This window comes from Neomonachus schauinslandi, chromosome 4 (genome assembly GCF_002201575.2).
Source record: "Neomonachus schauinslandi chromosome 4, ASM220157v2, whole genome shotgun sequence".
Taxonomy (NCBI): Eukaryota; Metazoa; Chordata; class Mammalia; order Carnivora; family Phocidae; genus Neomonachus; species Neomonachus schauinslandi.
The window spans coordinates 5389470-5410571 of NC_058406.1; the positions used below are offsets into that span (position 1 = coordinate 5389470).

Here is a 21102-nt window from a genome sequence, read left to right on the forward strand (position 1 = left end):
AACGCCACTCCATGAAAACGCCCCTTCACAGCAAAACGCCACAGCTCCCGAGGGCACTGCGCGCCTCCAGGCTGCGGCAACAAGCGGGTTAACTCCAGCGGGCGCCGGCAGCGGGCCGGACCGCGCCATTCGGGGCGGGGGAGATTTCGTGAGGGCGCGTGAGCCAGCGGGATTCTCGTGGTGCTGGGTGTTCCAAATGGAAACATCCCTGGACTCACAGTGAGGACTCGGAAAGGCCGGCCGTCCCCCGCGGCTGTCCTAGGTGGGTTCAGCCGGATGTAACGTAAGCGAGCGAGCGGCACCAGTCTGCAGTGCAGTGCAGGAGGAGGTGGGGCCTGGGCGGCTTGCGTCTGCGCAGTACCGGGGGGACGGGCCGAATGAGAAGCCAGGCGGCGTGCGTCTGCGCAGTGCAGGGCCGGGGGGGCGAGGGGGAGAACATGGAGGGGTCTGCGCGGCGGGCGTCTGCGCAGTGCAGGGCCGGGGGGGCGAGGGGGAGAACATGGAGGGGTCTGCGCGGCGGGCGTCTGCGTAGTACCGAGGGGTGGGGCAGAACGAGAAGTCTAGCGGCGTGCGTCTGCGCAGTGCGCTTCTGAGGGCCCGAGCGCGGGCGACGTGCGTGCGTGCGTGCGTGCTCGTGTGCGTCCCCGTTTAGTCCGGTTGTGATTCGGTCGTCCCCGGCGCGGAATTGCTGCCGAAGGGGCCGAGGTTCCTTATCTGTGGGCACAGAGTCGAGGTTCGGGTCGCGGTATGGGGGACGCTGCGGGTGGTGAGGGGGCCACGGGCAGCCCGGGGCGGGCTTGGAAGGGGGCGCCGGAGACGGGGTCCCGCCGCGGCTGTGGGGTGTGCGGCCTTCCGGCAGGAACAAACGGAACGGCCTCGTATTCTCCGGGGTTGTGTGCATGGCATCCCACCAGTTTGCAACTGGTCAATGCTGTGTTTGCTGAAGTGGTTTCAATTAGCGTATGTTTTGCATGGACAGCAAACTCCACAAAAAGAACAGGCTAAAAACTGTTCGGACCCCCGCTTGGCAGCTGCCCTCTACAACGAGAGAGCGAAGTGTAAAGAGCGGGTCCAGTTGGGTTGAGTTTAGTGGGGGAATTCCCATCTTTCTACATCATTAAAAAAAGGTGAAATATTTAGCACTGTTAACGTTCCAGAATTTTTAGTGCAGTTACTGGAACTTAAAAGAAAATCCCCCCCAAAAATCTCACCGGCTCATTGCTAAAGACTGTGTCTGTAGCTTTTTGCCCATGAAATTAAGTTTAGTCGTTTCTCTGAAATAGTATTTCCAAAATAAGACTCTCCCCGCATTTTGTGAAATGCAAGACCCGTGTATTTGTGTTGTAGAAAATTTTGGTTGCAATAAGTTATTGTATATTGGGTTTGTTTAAAAAACAAACAAACGAACAAACATGGTAAAAGAAAATCCAAACAGTGCTAACACGTGCTAGCAACCTTACTGTGTTCGCATCTCAAAATAACAGCAGTTGAATGTGTAAACCAGTATTACCCTAAAGTGCTTTTTTCATGTTCTGTTTATCAGAACGTTTTCCGTAGGAGGCACTTAGTTACTTTGCTTAAAAATGTTCCTAAACTTGAAGTTTTGGGCTATTTTAAGGTTGCAATGCAAAGTTTTTTGAAATTCTTCTTCTTTTTTTAAGTAAGTCTTTAAAAAATACAACATAAAAATGGCTTCGAAAAGAGCTCTGGTCATCCTGGCCAAAGGAGCAGAGGAGATGGAGACAGTCATCCCCGTAGATGTCATGAGGCGAGCTGGAGTAAGTCCCCCAACGTTTTCTAGCCCTCCCCTTTTTCAAACATTTTTGGGTTTTAAAGTCTTTTTTTTTTTTTTTTTAAGGTTTTATTTATTTATTTGACACAGAGAGACAGCGAGAGAGGGAACACAAGCAGGGGGAGTGGGAGAGGGAGAATTGGGCTTCCCACCGAGCGGGGAGCCAGATGTGGGGCTCGATCCCAGGACCCTGGGATCATGACCTGAGCCGAAGGCAGATGCTTAACGACTGAGCCACCCGTGCCACGGGTTTTGCAGTCATTCTTAATAAAATAATATTCAGTGTACTTTATAAAATATTTCAAACACACAAAAACACAGTGTATTATAATTACCTGTTTATTCACTGTCCACATTTAATACTTGTTAACATTTTCCCATATTTCTTGTAGACCCACTTCTTGAGGAACTGGTGCTTTAAAGAAATAAAGCATTGCAGAGCACTCTTTGTAAATTTCCCTGGTACTATTCCCCTTCTGGCCCCAGAGATAACTGTCCTCTCATTGATGTGTATCCATCCCATGCATGTCTTCAAAATAGCATTAGACTGCAGTTGTATTTTGCATGTGTCTCTTTCTCTCTCTCTCTATATATATCCGTAGTGAACACTTAAATAGTGTTTACTGATGTTAGGTGTCATTCTAAGCATTTACATAAACTTGCTTAAATCCTATAACAACCCTATGAGTTATCGCCGTCCTCATTGTACAGTTGAAGAAACTGAGGCACAGAGACACTAGCTAAGTTTGTAAACTTAGTAAGGAAAAGAGCCAGTACTTCGACCCTGGCAGTCTGACCCCAAAGTCTTTTAACCCTTCATTTCTCTGGTTCTCGTGAATGAAGACACATCTAGATCCGGTTTGTTTATTTAAAATTGCTGCCTATTATTATGTTATATGAATGTGCTGCAGTCTATCCATGCTTCTGTTCCACTGTTTCAGGACATTATAATACTCGAGTATTCTTGTACAGGTTTCCTTATGCAAACGTGTGGCAGTTTTTCCTGATTTTATGCCTGAAAGTGGAATTGCTTGGCCAAAGGATAGCATTACCAGATTTTGGCAAATGGCTCCCCAAAGTACCAACGTGGGCCCACCAGCAGTATAGGAAAATTCCCATTTTCCCAGTACCAGCTCTTGGTTTTATTAACTTTGTTAATTTTTGCAAGCTAAAGTAGTATTTCATTGTTTTAACTTGTCTTTCTATCTTAAGGAAATGCCATGAGATTTAAATAGCGACAATAACTTTGCAAGATGGATTATTAACAGGATGATCGCCCAAAGCAGAACACTTGTGGGAGAAAGGACAGTGACCAGGCAGGGTACCAAGAAAGCATCTATAAATCAGGACTGTCCCAGGCGAACTGGGATAGACCTAGTTATTAATTATATTTAGCTAACTTACTAGCTTAAAGTCAGCATGGTTTTGTTGCAGTATTTCCTGCCAAGTTATTTTAAAACAACAGCTGTGAAAATGTTACTCTAAATTTATGTTTCAGTGTTAAATGTGAGGACATCTTTCTCTTAGATTAAAGTCACCATCGCGGGTCTGGCTGGGAAAGACCCAGTACAGTGTAGCCGAGATGTCGTCATTTGTCCTGATGCCAGTCTGGAAGATGCAAAAAAAGAGGTTTGTTCTCCAGACCTGGAATTATTCCTTCCTATGACTTCTTTTCAGGTTCTTCAAATGTCTTTTGATTACATTTCAGGCTGTTAGCACAGACTTATTTTAAGAAAGTCAACTTTGCTGGGATGTCTTCCCCACTATAATAAGCCCTGGGAAGTCGAGGACTCTGCCATTTTCCACTCTGTTTCCATGGAAACTGGCAGTTCCCTGCTGCCTGTGCTCAGTGGGTGGGTGGGACACTCTCATCGGTGTTCCTCTGGCCTCGAAGGCCACTTTGCCTCGCATTACATCAACTTCATCACCTGATACAAGGAATCAACTGCCACATTGCCTGTTCATTTCTTATTCTTTATTCGAAAGCTGCTTTTTGTCTTTCCGTTTTCAGTGACACAGACGTAGTTGTGTGATTCATTTTATGTGGAACAGCTCGTAATTGATTAGTGGTGGGATTAGGGGAGGAGTAAGAATTCTAGTTAAATTGTGCCACTTTTTCTTGACAGTCATCTTTGATGGCACCTGACACTTGGGAATATGTCAAGAGCTGAGGTCCCTTTCCTCGGAAGTAAGCCCACCCCAAAGTGCGCAGGCGCTTTTGCCTACCCTTCCGTGGAGTTCACTGCTTAATGGCCAGTGTGATAGGACAGTGGGCCTATGCTCTTGGAGTGTCAGTGGGGCAGGAAAATGAGCAGAGGCAGCTTGTGGACGGCCGTTTGTCCCCTGCCAAGGAGCCCAGAGCGTGAGTCCCATGCTCGGCTGTCCTCACACAGAGAACAGTTTATTTCTATCTGATAAGCTCACGTATTTCAGTGCCAGATTGTGGAGTATAGGAGTATTGGTATTTATGTAGGAATTGTTGAAATGTTATAAATAGCATGTTCACAGTGGCTGAGTAGAGGTAAATAGTCCCTCTTCTCTGTTCTGTTTCATCTTGTGGTGTCTGGGTATTTTAGAACAGTGGTCACCTTTTGTGTCTGTTTATTCAGATTCTGAAAGGAGTGAAAGAAATTCTGTACTACACACACTTTCTATTTAGTCTGTAGTTTTGCTTGGTTTTAAAACAACAGTAGAATGTTCATTGTCTTTAAGAGTAATTCTAAGCAGTATGTGTTGCCCTATGTACTAAATTGTCACTTCGTGATCTGCTGAGTGACTACATTTTTAAAAAATCTTTTTTCACATCTTAAAGTATTGTTAAACCAATTTCCATTTCATAATTTCACCAAGTTTGGACTCAGTAGGTTTTTGGGATGTTGGGTGTTTGGGACACTAAAATACTGCCATTGTTTTTCTCCCCTAAGTTCTACTTTTCATAGAGGTAAAAACTTTTTTCTGTGCCTTTCACTTAAAATTTGTTTTTCTTTTAATTATTTTTATGACTGTGTACATTCTTGTTGAAAAAAATAACTCTATACAGTGTAGACCAAGTCCAAATGTGAAATGTCCCTTTCTCATTGTCTCCTCGCCACCGTCCCACACCACACTCCAGAAGCAGCTGGGCTGCCTCTTTTGTCTGTGATTACCTGCAGACCATACATGTGTGTCACATGTATGTTGGGGACATATACACACAACTACATACCTTTTTAAAAAATTTTTAAAGTAAGCTCTGTACCCAACATGGGGCTTCAACTCACAGCCCCTGAGATCGAGAGTCACATGCTCCAGCGACTGAGCCAGCCAGATGCCCCTTTTTTTTTTTTTTTAAAGAATGAGATCATGCTACACCTGTAATTCTGCAACATGGATGTCCTTTCGTGTTACTATATTCAGATTTTTTGCTAGTTACAACAACATTGCATCATAGAGATACACGTTCCTTTATTTAACTGCTCTTCTGTGAACAGTTTTTTGCTCTGATCCACATTTAAAATAGGAAAGTGTTGGACTATCACTGTAGTGCACATTTCCAGTGAAATGTTTTTACGTTTTTTTTTTTTTCTTAACTACAGGGACCTTATGACGTAGTGGTTCTGCCAGGAGGCAATCTGGGTGCGCAGAATTTATCTGAGGTAAAAACCGTATAGAGGAAGTATTTCAGCATCTGCCTGTGTTGTGTTGGTTTTGTTACTAAAATATTTCAGGAAGGAGGTTGGGAATAAACTAGGAGCAGGTGAAATGAGCAAAATGGTGTTCTGGCTTAATTAAGAAAAACATCTCTAGTGACATTTACCACGTGAGTAAGTGGCATTGGTGGAACAATTACTCGTGAACAGATTCTGTGTCTGCAGTCTGCGGGAGAAGAATGAATCTAATTTTGTGTTTCATGAAGGTTTAAGTGTAAAAAGCTAAGAGACCATGGGGCTGGGGGCCGGGAGCTGACAGTGGGGGTGAAAAATGGCATCGGACGAGGCCACTGCTTCTTCACTGAAGTCCTCTGTGAGGAGTCAGCCTGCAGGAATAGCGGGAGAGGAGGGAGGGGCATGGCAGACAGAAGCTTACAAAGCAGGTCGAATCTGATGTGTGGGACTCTGCTGGACCGTGTTCCTTACTCTGCCATCTGAAAACACCCAAAACACCACATACCCTTCCTTCCTCCTTCTTTCTCCCAGAAGCACAAAATGGCAAGGGTCAATTTGCCCAAGGGCAGTTGCTTTTCTCATCTCATCTTTAAACATCTTTTAAAAAAGGATGCCTTTCTCTTAAAATAAATGCTTTGCTTAGGTCTAACAATGTAGAAACAGTATGAATTTGATAATTTTTCTAATTATGATTTAGAAATATTGTTATAAAATAGGTAGAATCTGCTTTTAGTTTAACTGCGAGATCTTCACCCAGAGTTTCCAGCTGGAGATTGAACTTGTGGTTTCATGATAACTTGATATGTTTGGGCTTTCTTTGAATAGTCTGCTGCTGTGAAGGAGATACTGAAGGAACAAGAAAGAAGGAAGGGCCTCATAGCTGCCATCTGTGCAGGTAACGTGCAGACCCATCCTGTGTTAAAATGTGTTGTTGGGTTTTCTTCAAAAATTAGAAGATTTTGTTCCAAATACTTCTTTACCTTCACAAAGCATGAAGGGCATCCATATTGGCATATTTAGTTTGGGTGGCATGAAGTTGGTGTCATTTCAGAAATGAGTACAGTTGTTCTGTTTTCTAGCTCTCTGTGCTTTTGGTCTGTGTTCTGTGAAACTTAGTGGTTTCCGTGTTTGGTTGACCTCTGAGGAAAATAACGCCCTCTGGAATTCAGTAAACAGCTTGTTACAGCAAATCTCTGTGCCAGAAAGTGTATCTGCCAGCACCCAGTCAGCAAGAATTGGTCAGACATAAACATAACAGCTCTGTCCTGTGCTTGCCCTGCGGATTCAGAGGCCTCGGGGTGTTTTCTGCCTGACCCTCAGTGTTAAAATTTAGATCTTAGGCACTGTGTTATCTGTCACGTAACTTAGAAGAAGGTCGTTGGTACTTCATAGATGTCCCCACATCTTTGAAACTTAATATTTTGTTTTCTGATACCATTGTAAAATCCAGTCTTCATGCTCCAGTGTCATGATATTCTGGCGTCTTGTATTTTTTCCATAGTATAATTTTGGCCAGTGCCTTCTTTGTTATTGGTCTTTATGAAATCTTTGTCAAAAGAGCAAATAAATAAATGAATAGATGGATGGTTAGATAAAATGACATGATGTTTTGTTCAGTACGATGGATTTATTAAAGAAGTTATAAGCCAGGGAGCCTGGGGACTTTGCATAATTACAGCAGAGATTCTCAAGAGTTCTTTCAAGGGGGTCATAAGGTGAAAGCAGATACTAAGACATTATTTGCCCTTTTCCGTCACATTCTCACAGGAGTGACATGAGAGTGGGACGATGCCATCATTTGGGCGTGACACGTATGCTCAAGTATTGTTGTGTTGTAAAAATTTCCCAGTTTTAATTTCTAACACGGCAGTTACTGATTGATGTAACCCACGTAAAAGCTCAGGGGTCCTAAGACCCGGACGTTTGAGGACCTCAGAGGTGGCCACCCTGGCGGGCCCTGTCCTCAGGTTCCAGTCAGCAGCAGCCTCTTGACTTGCCCTCTGAGCACAGGGCTTTCTCCTCACTGAAGAATACTGCAGTCACTGTGGCCACAGCCTCATTCTTAGGTTCTCTAACCAAAGGAAGAAAGGAAGGGTTTGGGGTGGATTTGTTCCCTTAAGACTCTGCTGAAAGGAAGAAACCACATGTCAGTTTGTCCTTCTGTGTCACTAAGGTGGCAGAATTATTAGCCACATCTGGTTCACTGTTGCGAGCTCAGGCAGCTTGAATGTCATGCTAAGGAGCTCAGACCTCGTAATCCCTTAAATCGACGTTAGCCGTAAACAGCACTCTCGCCTTGTGTTTGTATTGTTGAACATCCTGTACTGCTCTTCTGGGTGCGGCCAAAAATAGGAAGTGTAATGAAAAATAGGATGCTTCCTAAGTGTTGCAGTTAGGAACTGGGAACTGCGTACTAGACTGAAAGACTTCTTAGCCCCTCGTATTGAGGGATGGTATGGAGTCACTGAGACAGAAACTGGAACGGAGACTATCTTGATAAAATAAAATGACATTCACTCTGGGTGGGGGAGGAAAAGGAGCCTGGAGGTGAAGGGTCCAGGAGTTGTCAGATGCCTGGCTCTGGGTACCGGCTCCAGGACATGGTTGTGGGGCGGGGTGGATGACTGTGATGTTCTCTCTGCACATCACCACACGGTGGCGCTGTTGGCTTCCGTGTTGTGGCGGCCCAGGGGGCTCCCGCCTGTGGTGCCCTCTGCTCTCAGCTCGCTGGGTCCCTGTTGCAGACTCAGCAACATTTTCATCCACCAGAATTTCAAGTGATGGCAGGTAAATATCTCTTCTCGAATTCTCCAAATAGGATTCTTAAGCCCCAGAAAGCAGTAATTACGGGCTTACCATGACGAGTAAGGCATCATGGAATTCCTGCATTCAACCGAAACAAATTTATTAACGTTACTGTAGGCAGCAATTTTATCAGCTCAAGGGAGCAGCCTAAAAATTCCTAACTCACTGTACGATCACCTCTTGAGGTTTGCTTTCAACTACAAGATCACGTAGGGAATTATTTCTTATCTCTTAAAAATCTTACAAAGTAAGAATTCAGGGTAACTGATGAGTCTATTCAAATAAAAATTGAGTGGTAATTATTCAGACTTTACAGACTTAAAATTTGCCACTATACATGGCTGTCAGGTGTGTAGCGTAAAAGTAAGGTAGTGAGAGACATCAAATCTATTTAAGGCTTTTGATTTAGGAGCTATAAATTGGGACTTGGCTTGATGTCAGGCGGAAGGCTTATGTAATTAAGTATTTGTTGATCTTCCTGTGAACAGCAGCTGTGATCTAGCCGGTAGGTATAGTCTATAACTCCCTTTTCCTTGGAACTGTGTTGATAAATGAAAGGTCAGTGAGAGCAGGTGCATGCGTTGGCTGAAGCTAAAGCGCACAGGCTCTGTCCTCAGGTCTTAGCCACGGCACCCCAACCCATTCTGAAGGTTACATTGCTGTTCCAAAGCATGTTTTTCTACGTGTGGTGTGAGGCTTGGAGGAAAAAAGTTAGAGTAACTACCTTTTTAAAGTTTTAAGGTAACAACAAAGTTTATAAGATATTTTTTGTGTTAGGCCTTATTTGAGGACCATTACGTATGAAATATGCTTGTGATTATCAATGAAATTGGTCATTTTCAGTGAATACATTTGGATAAAAGTCTCAAGTTAGCAACTGCATATTTTAGAGGATCAGAAACTGACATTTGTGCATGGTCTTAAGTGATTTTTAATAAAGAAATACTAGTGTTCTTATATCTCAGACTTCTGGGCATTTCGCAGGGCTGGACAATGTCCTGTTGATTGTACTAATCCTACCACCTGGGATGTTTGGGTGGGTAGATGGTGGAATGTGTGCTCATCTTTCATTTTCAAGTAGAAAAAATTAGTCTGTGAGGTAGTAGTCAAGTCCAGAAGTTGGGAAAGCACCAGCTGCCTTTCATGTGCTAAGAGGAAGGCGTTGGTGGTCTCCCCTCCTTGGACCCCTGGGACCCTTGCTTACCGTTCCTTGAGCGGGGGGTCACACTCTGTTTATCTGGATGCTCCTCAGTGTGATTTGATTAGATGGGCGTTGAAGTATTTTGAGTTTGTACACTTTTGCCTGATGTGCTCAGCAGATGGTTTATTACAAACATACTTTACCTCTCATATGAAAAAGTGTTTAATTTCAGAATCATAAGTATATTTTAGGTAAGAGCCTCCTGGTTTTGAAGAATACTTCTGCTGTTGCAATTTTTAAACCATTGGTTTTTCTGTATCCATCCTTAAGTCTTTTTATTAATCTTCTTTACAGGTCCTACGGCTCTTTTGGCTCATGAAATAGGTTTTGGAAGCAAAGTTACAACACACCCACTTGCTAAAGACAAAATGATGAATGGAAGTAAGTATATGCTTCTATTTTAATATACAGAAAGATCTCCTCAGAAAGCTGCTATTTAGCATTGTTTCCCACCCAGGATAACCCTATGCAGAGAGACTCTGGGTTGAGATGCAGGCTGTTCCTTGCTTTCTTCTCAAGTGTTCCAGCTAGACAGAGGGCAGAGAGGGGGAGTGAGCAGTGGGGCAGAGGTGGTGCGTACCTGTCTCTGTGTGCGCCCTGCCGGGGGCTCAGGGGCTAAGCAAAGGCCAGCCAGGGGCCCAGTTGTCCTAGATGGGAGTGATTATGAAATGCCAGGTTAACTAGGATATTTTACTAAACACTTTGCCAGTGGCCTGAGGGTAAACTTTAAACCTCAACAGCAATTTCAGAAAGTGCCCTTTTGCCCGCAGTCCAAAGTAAAGTGAATATTGCTCTCTTCCTGGGTGGCGGGTCTGTTTCCTTGGGTGACATGGTCTTGTTTTGTTTTGTTTTAGATTTATTTATTTTTAGAGAGAGCACAAGGGGAGGGAGGAGGGGCAGAAGGAGGGGAACAAGCAGACTCCCCGCTGAGCAGGGAGCCCGATGCCAGGCTTGATCCCAGGACCCTGAGGTCATGACCTGAGCCAAAACCCAGAGTCAGTCACTCAGCCGATTGAGCCACCCACCTGCTCCCTTAGGTGGCATGTTTCTTTTATAAATACCAGCTAGACAGCTAACTTTTATTAATTTATTTTTATAAAAACAATTTCTATTTGTGGTACAGAGTGCAAACAGTATGAAAGGAGGATGAAGTCAAAACATAAATATGCCTTTTCTCACTTCCTCACCCCCTTTCTGCTTTTCAGAGGTAACTTCTTTTAGAAAGTTCCCTGTGTAATTCTAGAGTTTTCTCTGCACATACTCATTATCCTTTGTATTTTAATGTTTTTACTCAGATCTGCTAAATATATTGTTCTGCAGCTTTTTAAACCTAAGATTGTATCCTCTGGTGTGTGTGGGGGGGTCATTTATCAAGCATATCTTTAAATAGAAGGCAATGTATAATTCACCCAAAGCTGTATAACCAAGCATCTGAATGTACAACTACGTACTGACTGATCCTTCCTCATAAGAGCTACCACTTCTCAGCATGAGATTCAGAACACCAACCAGGTAGTGTCTTTTGTCAGGTGGCGTCTTCCTTTGCCATCTCTCCCTGGAGTGCCCGTAACAGAGAGGCGGAGACCCAGGAACTTGTAAAGAGAAAGAAAGCTCACACTAGTGTGAGCATCTGAAATTTCCAGTTAGAAGCCAGAAGTGGTTCGGTTGGCATTCAGCCAGCAAAGAGACGGAGTGGCTGGCTCTGGGTAAAACATCAGCCTAATTTCAGTGAACAAACAAAAAGACAACACAGTAACATCAGCAGCTGATTTGGGAACCGCTCTGCCGGGGCTGCATTTTCTTCCCTGCCTCAGTCCTGCTAGAGGCTGATACTGAACTCAAACAAAAAGGAGGGCAGGGTAGCATCGCTTACGCTGGCTTTACAGCCAAGTCGAGTTGTGCATTTTCACTGGGTTTTTCCTTCTAAGTAACAGACCTTGCTTTTTAGAGCAGTGTTAGGTGCACAACAAAAGGACGCAGAGAGTGCAGAGTTCGCACACATGCCCTGCCCGGCTGTGCACCACCGTCTTCCTCATCTTCCTCTCCTGCGCCTCAGCAGTACCCGTGTTACAGTCCGTGAACCTGCCCTGACATGGCATCGTCGCCCCAGATCCGCCGTTGATATTAGGGTTCGCTCTTGCTCTTGGACATTCTGAATATTCTTAAATTTGGTCCAAAGTAGTATTTTCTTGAAAACCTATAACTTTATTTTAGTTGCTAGAAAGATACTAAGTTGTCAATAAAACCATCTGTGTGAAAAGTGATTTTTTTTTCCAAAGGCTCTGGCTACTGGGCATTTTTTAATGTAGAAATAGAATTTACTTGGGGCTCCTGGGTGGCTCAGTCAGTTAAGTACCTGCCTTCGGCTCGGGTCATGATCCCAGGGTCCAGTGATCGAGTTCCACATCGGGCTCCCTGGTCAACAGGGAGTCTGCTTCTCCCTCTCCCTCTCCCCAACCCCCTGCTTGTGCGTGTGCCCGTGCTTGCTCGCTCTCTCTCTGTATATCTTTCTCTGTCAAATACATAAATAAAATCTTTACATCTAAAATCTTAAAAAAAAAGTAATAGAATTTACTTGGAGCTAACGGAGAGGTTTTGGAGAGTTGGAAAGATCGGAATCAGGCTTCCTTTAGTCATTACGACATATTGGGGGAAGGGTCAAGTAGTAGGCTACGTTCCTCCTTTATCTGAAGGTAGATCTGTTGTGTCTGTTCTCTTGTAATGCCTCAAGAACACTGAGGTTGATTAGGAATAGAAGCAGATTAGATTGTTAACTCTCAGGGTTTATAAAGTACATTCACAAGCATTATCTCCCTGGAGCCTCCCAGGCCCTGGTGCCCAGCAAGGCAGGTTACTGACTTCACAAGTGAGGAAACCGGCTCTGGCTCGAGAGGCCAGGCGACTTGCCCAGAGTCAGGCTGGAACTCAGGCCCACCTCTGTCTTCAGGGAGGCTCCCATACCCGCTTAAGCTCCGAGGTATTGAGTTCAGCCATTAAGTCCTGCTATGAGGAAAAAAATGCTTGAAACATCTGCCCCTGCAGAGTGCTCCGAGAGGCGGAGCTCGTCACCTCCTGGGTGGCTTGTCTGGTCCTCCTTGTCCTCATCACGTACCTAGTAGGTAAGTGTGAAATTTTTGCTCAGATAAGCAATCCAGTTAGAAGGACACAGTCTTCCTATTTCTCAGTTTTTAAACGAAGAAATTGTGACTTTAATAGCCTCTTCAGTTCCTCCCTGCCCGTTGTGCTAGCAAGCATCTGGAGGCCCCGTCGAGTGGCTGAGCCGGGAGGAGCTGCGTCCCTGGGGCCAGGCAGTGTGGGTGTGGCTCCTGCTGTGGGCGGTCTCCTTCCCCCACCGCCGAGCCTCAGTTTCTCACCTGTCCTCTGAGGATACCGGTGGCCCCTGCTTCACAGGGCTGTTGACAGGCCCCCTGAGTCACTTACTATGTGTGATGCCCACAGAACGTTGCCTGTCACGAGCCCACGCGGGGGAAGGGAGAGCTGGTAAGTGCCCAGCTCTGGGCCAAGTGCTGGGAGCCCGGCAGTGAACAGGCTGCCCTCACCCGGCTGCCATCTGTTGTAATGGCACCACCCCTTGGCCTTGCTATTCCACGGGGCTGGACTCCCACAGCAGTCCTGGGAGGGTTGGGCCCTCCCCGTTTTACAGAAAAGTGAGGCTCAGAGCCATCAGACAGCTACTTAACGTCAGCCCTGGGATTTGAACCCAGAGCTGCTGGGCTCAGCGGTCAGTGACTTTTCCATAAGTGGCCAGAGTAAATATTTTGGGCTTTCGGGGACTTCGGGTCTGGATGGCAACTACTCTGCTGTCGCAGAGCCACTGACCAAGTGGGTGAGAGGTGTCCCGGTAAAAGCCACTGTTTGGTGCTGACCCCTCGGGTCCAGTTGCCTTTTCTCTGAAGAGACTTCTGGATTTGGGGTGCTTGCTTAAAGCTAAAAAGAAATTTATGGGCGCCTCGGTGGCTCAGTCGTTAAGCGTCTGCCTTCGGCTCAGGTCATGATCCCAGGAGAGTCCCACATCGGGCTCCCTCCTCGGGGGGAAGCCTGTTTCTCCCTCTCCCACTCCCGCTGCTTGTGTTCCTGCTCTCGCTATCTCTGTCTCTGTCAAATAAATAAATAAAATCTTAAAAAAAAAAATCTTTAAAAAGAAATTTATGATTAATGCTTTATGCCAATTGGCTGTGGGGTGTAAATTTGCAGAGCTCCCAAATCCAAATCAGCGGAGCCGTGTGCACCCGGCTCGCGGGTCGCCGCGTGCACCCGGCTCGCGGGTCGCCGCGTGCACCCGGCTCGCGGGTCGCCGCACATGCGCGTTGTCCTGGTCCATCACTGCCACTAGGTGGAGGTGGTTGGTTAGTGTAGTCTTTTTTGCTCTTCCTGGTTGAAATTGTGGAAAGAACTGTGGAACCTTGAAAGGTCTTTAACCAGTTTAAGCTGTGTTTGTCATATTTTGCCCACAAAGAGATTGTTCGGTGAGCCATTTAGAAATTGCCTCACACTGCTGCAGTCTGGGCAGTTCATCTCTTAGCTCTGGAAGACTCGACCCAGCCAGTTTTTTCTGGTTTAGCATCTAAAATTGCCTTGGCCCGGTTTAACCATCAGTAAATGGGTTAGATTCTGAAAACCTTTTCCCTTCAAACCAGACCCTCTTTTCTTCTATGGTAGGGTAACTAGGAAACTTGTGATGTGCTGTATTCCGTTATTTTAGTGGGTGACTTGATTTCTAATGAGGATAGTAAAGTATAAACTACTCTAGGGGTTCTTGATCACTTGGAAAGGAAGTGAACATCAATGCGTGGTTTCTAAAGCTCGTGAATACAGCAGAAGCAGAGTGGTATCAGTGTGGCCCCAACACCCACTCCATTGCCCGGGACAGGCAGCCGGGAGTCATCGTCACCACCTCCCCATGTTCAGTCCTGCATTTTGGCTCTTAAGAGGTTTCTCAAACCATCGTTTCTCCCCTGTCAACACTCTCCGCACCCAGGTCACCATAAGCTCCCACCAGGATGGCAGTTCTTTTCTGTCTTCCCGTTTGGTTCCTTCCAGGCAAGTCTTTGTGCAGGTCTGACTCAGAGGGTATGCCCACCAGGGTGTGGAGTACAGGGTCACCTTTAGGTGCTGGAGGAAGTTGGCAAAGCCGCCTCCTGGGGGCAGAACGGGATATGCTCTGATGTGCACTTTGGAAGGGTGAGCTTTTCTGTGGTGCTGAGCAGCGAGTGGAGGGAAGGGCAGCCGGACAGAGGGCTGGCAGGCGGAGAGCCTGCGTGAAGGGGCAGGTGCGGGGAGGAGAGAACAGGTGTGTTGTTCATAGGTTCACCCGATACTTGGGGGCACCTCCACGGTACCGTTAGTGTTCTAGGCCACAGAAGGCCGGCGGAGGCCCGGTCTTTTAAAGAGCAGACAGTAAACAAGAAGACTGTTTTCATATCGTGTCAGTGCTGGGAGGCGCTGGTGGAGCACCTCAAGGGGCCTGCTCTGGGGAGGGATCCCATACCCCTCCTCTGAGGGGTGGTGGGAGGAGGTGAGAAGAGCTTTCTGCGCAGTGGAAGCGGGGCTGGGGAGCGCCAGGTGGGAGCCTGGTGGGGACAGGTTGGGGAAGGTGGGGGGCCAGGTCGTGGGGGCACTGCTGCTCCTGAGGAGTTTGGGCCTGGTCGGTCTGTGCACGGGCAGGGTTTGATGACTGTTTGTGCGGAGGGTGAGGCCTTGGGGAGCTGATGCCGAGGAAGCCCAGCTTTGTGGCTGTGATTTGCCCAGATGTCATATCATTCACTGAATTCGAATATAGGAGAAGCACATTCTTGTTTTATTGTATTTGTCTCCAAAAAGCCAATTGGGGAACACAGAAGGAAAGGGGTCCCCAAGAAATGAATGTGGTTTCTCCCTCCACCTGTCTCCCTCTCCCCCTCCCTATGTGTCCTGTGTAATTTTTGCTTGTTTGTTTTTGAGACAACAGAGTATGTGTGTGTGTGTGTGTGTGTGTGTGTGTGTGAGAGAGAGAGAGAGAGAGAGAGAAAGAGAGATACAGGCAGTCTGTGATAGGGACTCTGTGACAGGTAGTCTATATGACATGGAATCTGTGATAGGCGGTCTGTGACAAGGACTCTGTGTGACAGGTAGTCTGTATGACATAGAATCTGTGTGAGAGGGAGTCTGTGACAGGCGGTCCTGTGACGGAGTCTATGTGACAGGTAGTCTGTATGACAGGCGGTCTATGACAAGAGTCTGTATGACCCGCGGTCTGTGACAGGAGTCTGTATAACAGGCGGTCTGTGACAGGGGGTCTGTGACAGGCAGTCTATGATAGGAGTCTGTGAGGGAGTCTGTGTGACAGGCGGTCTGTGACGGAGTCTGCGTGACAGGCGGTCTATGACACGGAGTGTGTATGATAGAAAGTTCGCATGGCAGGCGGTCTCTGACATGGAGTCTGCGTGACAGGCAGTCTGTAGAGAAGGGGAAGGGAAGGTAGGCCTCTCAGGAGAGAATAACTGATTTTCAAGAAAGATGAAGGGGCCCTTGGGAGAACAGATGGGAGGTGTGATCGTTTGTGACAGTGTGGGTGTGGTGTTCACCTGTGGTCTCCTCTCCCGGGACACGAGTCCGTCCTCCCTGGTTGATGGACTCCCGAGGGCACACGGCAGCCAAGGAGGACCTGTGTTCAGGCCGGAGAGGGGGTTCAAAGAAAGCCTCTCCCAGCGTTGGCTGTTTCGCAGATGTCTTCAGCTCAAAATAATCCCCCTAGCGAGGCGGCGCGTTTTGGGGGGCACGTTCTGCTTACCCGTCCGTGTGTCAGTGTATGGGCGGCCTCTGGAGCCCTTGTGGGAGACAGAAATGTGAACGGTCGGCCTTCCCTCCCACTCAGCCTCACACGGAGGAGGTCTTTCGCAGGTGCATTTACCCCGCGTGTATTGCTGTGTGTCACGTCAGCAGCTGGGTGTCCTCGCCCCCAGGCTGCCCGCGCTCTGCCTCCCGGTGGTTTCCCGGTGGCCAGCCACAGTGTGGCGGTTTGGGGTTGGGGTTTGTTTGAATTTATGTGAGACCAATCCTCTGCTGTATCAGGGCATGGAGTTGCTGAGTGGTACTCGCTGGTGTCCGGCAGAGCACACTGGGATGTAACCCTTTCCCATTCTGACTTTGAAGGTCATTACAGCTACTCCGAGAACCGTGTGGAGAGGGACGGCCTGATCCTCACGAGCCGCGGGCCTGGAACCAGCTTTGAGTTCGCTCTCGCGATCGTCGAGGCACTGAACGGCAAGGACGTGGCTGACCAAGTGAAGGCCCCGCTCGTTCTTAAAGATTAGAACAGACCTCTTTGATCAGAAGTAGACAAACAGGCCGTTCGTAATCATTCTCACCACGTTCGCTTGAAGCAAGACGCGCGGTTCCCGTGCAGAGTTTCCCCGCCTGCGCCCGGGTCCCCACGGTCCTGAACCTTGATGGCAGAGCAAATGGCATTTAGCAAACTACCAATTGTTACTTTGTTTATTGCTGGTTTCCCCTTATTGGTGTGTGTGAAACCAAATTCATGATCAGCCTCACTTGCATCTGTTGACTGTTGATAGAGCTACTGAGATACACTAGCAGTGAACACATTTGACACAGCAAGGAGGAAAAGCGCAAAAGCAAAGATTTAAGCAGCTTGTGATTTTCTCCCATTTGTTAACTGTGTATCGTTAATGTGCTATTAAAAATACCGATGAAGGGGCGCCTGGGTGGCTCAGTCATTGAGCGGCTGCCTTCGGCTCAGGTCATGGTCCCAGGGTCCTGGGATCGAGCCCCGCATCGGGCTCCCTGCTCGGTGGGAAATCTTCTTCTCCCTCTCCCACTCCCCCTGCTTCTCCCTCTCCCACTCCCCCCGCTTGTGTTTCCTCTCTCGCTGTCTCTCTGTCAAATAAAATCTTTAAAATAAAATACCAATGAAGTTGGCTGTCATAGTGAATTTTTGTAGACCAGTTCCTTTTCCCATTGCAGAAAGGGTCCTCAGATGGAAGGGAAAACCTTTCGAGGCTGGCCCAGCCTCTGTTTCCCCTTCTTTGGGTAACAGACACTAGGGGCTGCCGCACGCGCAGCCCGAACCCACCAGCCAGAGCCCCCCTCTGTCCCTGCCCACGTGACCTGGGTGAGACCTGCCAGCGTGTGCAACTCGTGACCTGGGTGAGACCTGCCAGCACGTGCGACTCCATCCTGGAGCCTCTGCTGTGCCTGCTGGGGGCGTTCTGTCTGCTGAGTGGCTGAGAGGAACGGCAGGGAGCCTGGAGCCACTGGCCGCCAACCTGTCACTGAGGAGAGCCTGCCCAAGAACGCTGAGAACGGTACTTGACCTGGGATCCAGCTGGACCTGAGCAAGAACGACTCCTGGTTGTTCACAGAAGCCAGCAGAGTCCCTGGGCTTCTTTTTATCTCCTGACGAGTGACTGCTACATCTCCAAAGGGGTGGAATAGGGTTAAGGCTTCAGAACACGGAGCTGAGCTACTAAGTAAAACTCTCAGCTGAACAACCTCATCGCATGTTCTTTGCTTTCTTTCTCCTGTTTCTTTTCCACCTTCCCTCCTCTGGCAAAGAACAAATGTCAGCAAACTTTGTGGAAAGGCCGGCTGGGGGCCGGTAACTATTTTAAACATGTGGGCCATCAAGTCTCTGTCATAACTACTCGACGGGCCTTGTAGCACCAAAGCAGCAGACAAGACACACGTTAGGCAATAATCATGGTTGTGTTCCAGCAAAATTTACAAAACCAGGCAGCTGTGGGGCTTTGGCCCTCAGGCTGCGCTTTGCTGACCCCTGGACTGGGAAGCAAGGCAGATAATTTTTTTTAAATGCAGACATCTAACTGCACATTTTGATAAACTATGAAGCTATAAAGAGACTGCTAAGGGAGAGAGGACAGGAGAGACTGTGTTCTGAGAGGCAAGTAGGGTAAGGAGGCAGTGATGGGGTCACTCTGCAGCTGGTCAGAGAAGGCCTCTCTGGAAAGGGACCTCGGAAACTCTGGGGACTTGGGTGTGAATGAGGCAGGTCTGGTAGCATTCCAGGAAGGAGAAGCCGGAAGTGCAAAGGGCCTGAGGCAGGGCCTGAGGTATGGAGGGACAGCAAGGGGGCCAGTTGAGGGGAAACTCAGGGAGGTGAAGTTGGGGAGGCAGCCTGAGCCAAGGCTTGGAACTTAAGAGAACCATCGAGGAGGGACCGTCCTACTTGGCTCAAAGGCCCTGCTGAGAAGGGCTGCTGCAGGCCCCAGGGTGGGAAGCTTGAGGCATGGGGGGGATGGCAGTGGTGGGGCGCCTGTGCGTGGGTGGGAGAAGAGGCGTCTAGGGCATTTTGCCGCATCTCCGACTCGAACACAAGGTCAAATGGAGCTTCTGTGTCTGGAGCTGGAGGAAGTGGTTGAGGGTGGGTGGGGCGAATGTAGAGATCAGATGGACAAATTTGAGGTGTCTATAAAATCGACTTTCGCTATGGAACGCGAAACCAGAATGTCACAAATTACTGACCTGAGAACAGTGAGCATTTGTAAACTCTCCCAAGTTAACCAGGGTTTTTTACTAGCAGCCCCTAGCTCTGAATAAGCTCCCTGGAATTTTAGAGGGATCGACAGGAAGGGAACCAGCGAAGTAGATAATTTGAATTTTTGTGCCCTTGGGGCAGCCAGAAAAGGTAGTTCCAGAATGGCTGACAATGAAAGAGCATTTCTGAGAGGATCCTTTATCAGAGCTCAGGTGTTGTCGGGAAGGGTTTTTTCCTGACAGTTTTTGGGGCAGGGGCCGCAGGACTGCCTTATCTAAACCTAGGGCCGTTTCTGGCTAGGTCAAGAATTACTGGCTTTAGGCACATTGATAACAGGCAGGAGCCTCCACCCTCTCTCCAGCTGCAGCTTTTCTGTGCTAAACACACCTGCTGCCCTCCTTCTAGGGGGAGAGGGGGAGGCAAACAAAACCTGGGAACATTTGAAAGTACCTGGAGTTGGAGTTTAGGGGTGTGGCCCGTCCAGCTTGACTGGATGACCCCTCCTAGGCCCGGGGTCACCGAAGGTCAAAGTTAGAGGGACTTTGGCCCCCACTTTGTCCACTCAACCTTAGGGACACTAGCCACAGCTTTGGGAGCTCCCTCAGTCTGCCCAGGTCGCCCGGATGGTTATGGAGGAGAGTGGGTCCAGAAATCAAGCTCTAGCCCGGAGCTCAGTCCTCCCGAGAAAGGAGAACATGCCCTGGCGGGACACAGCCCAGCGCTGGGCAAGAGGCGGCCAGGCTCCATTCCTGGGACCTGTCCAGGGAAGTGACGGCCAGACTGCTCTTTGGAAGGGGAAGTCAGTGACTGTCTTTCAGTGTGATGTAGGATATTAAGGTGAAAGGCTTTGATTGGGTCCCCAGGGCTGAATAGTAGGACAGCTTGTTGAGCACCTACTGGGTACCGAGCACTGAGCTGGGTGACTCATTTCTTTCACACTCTACACAAGAGGGATCATAGCGCATGTCACCCCGTTCTGCCCCCTGTTCGGGCACTGATTCTGTCGTAGAGAAAATGTGTACGGAGAGATTCGCGTGCTGCCCCTTTCAACCCAATCTTCAATGCTGGCAGCCTTACAACGTGGCTGGAGTTGCCATCCGTTGCAAAAAGGAGAAAAACCTCGTCTCTTTAGAGGTTGAGAACTTGTCTGTCCTGTGCTGTACAGGATTGCCGGAAGGATCGAAGGCCACAATAAAAGGGAAGTACCTTTTCTTAAACTGTGAAACATGAAATGTAGTATTTTTAGTGTGACCAACTGTCTCATCTTAGAGTCTGGTTATGTGTTCTCTATTCTAGGGTGTTGGTTCCCTAAGGAATGAGGAGAACATTAAGTTTTCCTGCAGAATAATCTCAGCTTTTTTTTTTTTTTTAAGGAAATTCCCTATCTTTGCCCTTAGTTTGGGGACCTTCCTAAGTCACACCTGCCTGCAAAGTCATCAGCAGTGAGGTGTGCAGGAAGGGGCTGCAGGAAATCCTGTCTGCATCTGGCCAGGACACATCCTGTTTGCTCCTAGCGTGGGGTCCTTCTGGAGCTGGCCCTTGGCCCTGTCCCAGGTCTGAGGGCTCCCATGGGGCCTGGAGGAAGGCTTCACCTGCTCACCATTTCCACCATCACTATCATCTTCATCACCACCATCCTCTGCTTCCTGCAACCCGAAGGGGCTGTTCCAGGTTCCCAAACCAGTCCTGGGCCAGCTGCAACGATTGTCAAACCAGATGAGGTCTCCCCACCGGGCCTCATGGCTCTGCTGCTTTCTTTTGCTTTTTCAGTTCTGTGTGTGACCATGTCATCACTTTTTATTTTATTTTATTTTTAAGATTTTATTTATTTATCTGACAGACACAGCGAGAGGGAACACAAGCAGGGGGAGTGGGAGAGGGAGAAGCAGGCCTCCCGCTGAGCAGGGAGCCTGATGCGGAACTCGATCCCAGGACCCTGGGATCATGACCTGAGCCGAAGGCAGATGCCCAACGACTGAGCCACCCAGGCGCCCAAGGGTCTTCTCTTTTTAAAAAGTACTCTGTTTTTGAGTTCAGCCTGCTCTTGGAAATTTTTACTTGGCTTAAAAATAACATGAGAGGGGCACCTGGCTGGCTCAGTCAGTGGAGCATGCGACTTTTGATCTTGAGGTCGTGCGTTTGAGCC

At 48.0% G+C, this 21102-nt stretch overlaps 1 protein-coding gene across 5 annotated transcripts; it reads left to right on the top strand.

The window, feature by feature from the left end:
• Positions 1–204: 204 nt before the first annotated feature.
• PARK7 (Parkinsonism associated deglycase) lies at positions 205–17149 on the top strand. Of its 5 annotated transcripts, none has more exons than XM_021683410.2 (7): positions 205–262; positions 1666–1778; positions 3320–3421; positions 5368–5427; positions 6262–6331; positions 9737–9823; positions 16595–17149. In XM_021683410.2, the coding sequence occupies exons 2-7, from the start codon at positions 1689–1691 to the stop codon at positions 16753–16755; spliced, it is 570 nt and encodes a 189-aa protein (XP_021539085.1). In that variant the 5' UTR covers positions 205–262; positions 1666–1688; the 3' UTR covers positions 16756–17149. The 5 variants fall into 5 exon arrangements, with proteins under 5 accessions (XP_021539085.1, XP_021539083.1, XP_021539084.1 ...); XM_021683408.1 differs by lacking the exon at positions 205–262 and adding an exon at positions 569–733; XM_021683409.1 differs by lacking the exon at positions 205–262 and adding an exon at positions 570–745.
• Positions 17150–21102: the final 3953 nt, after the last annotated feature.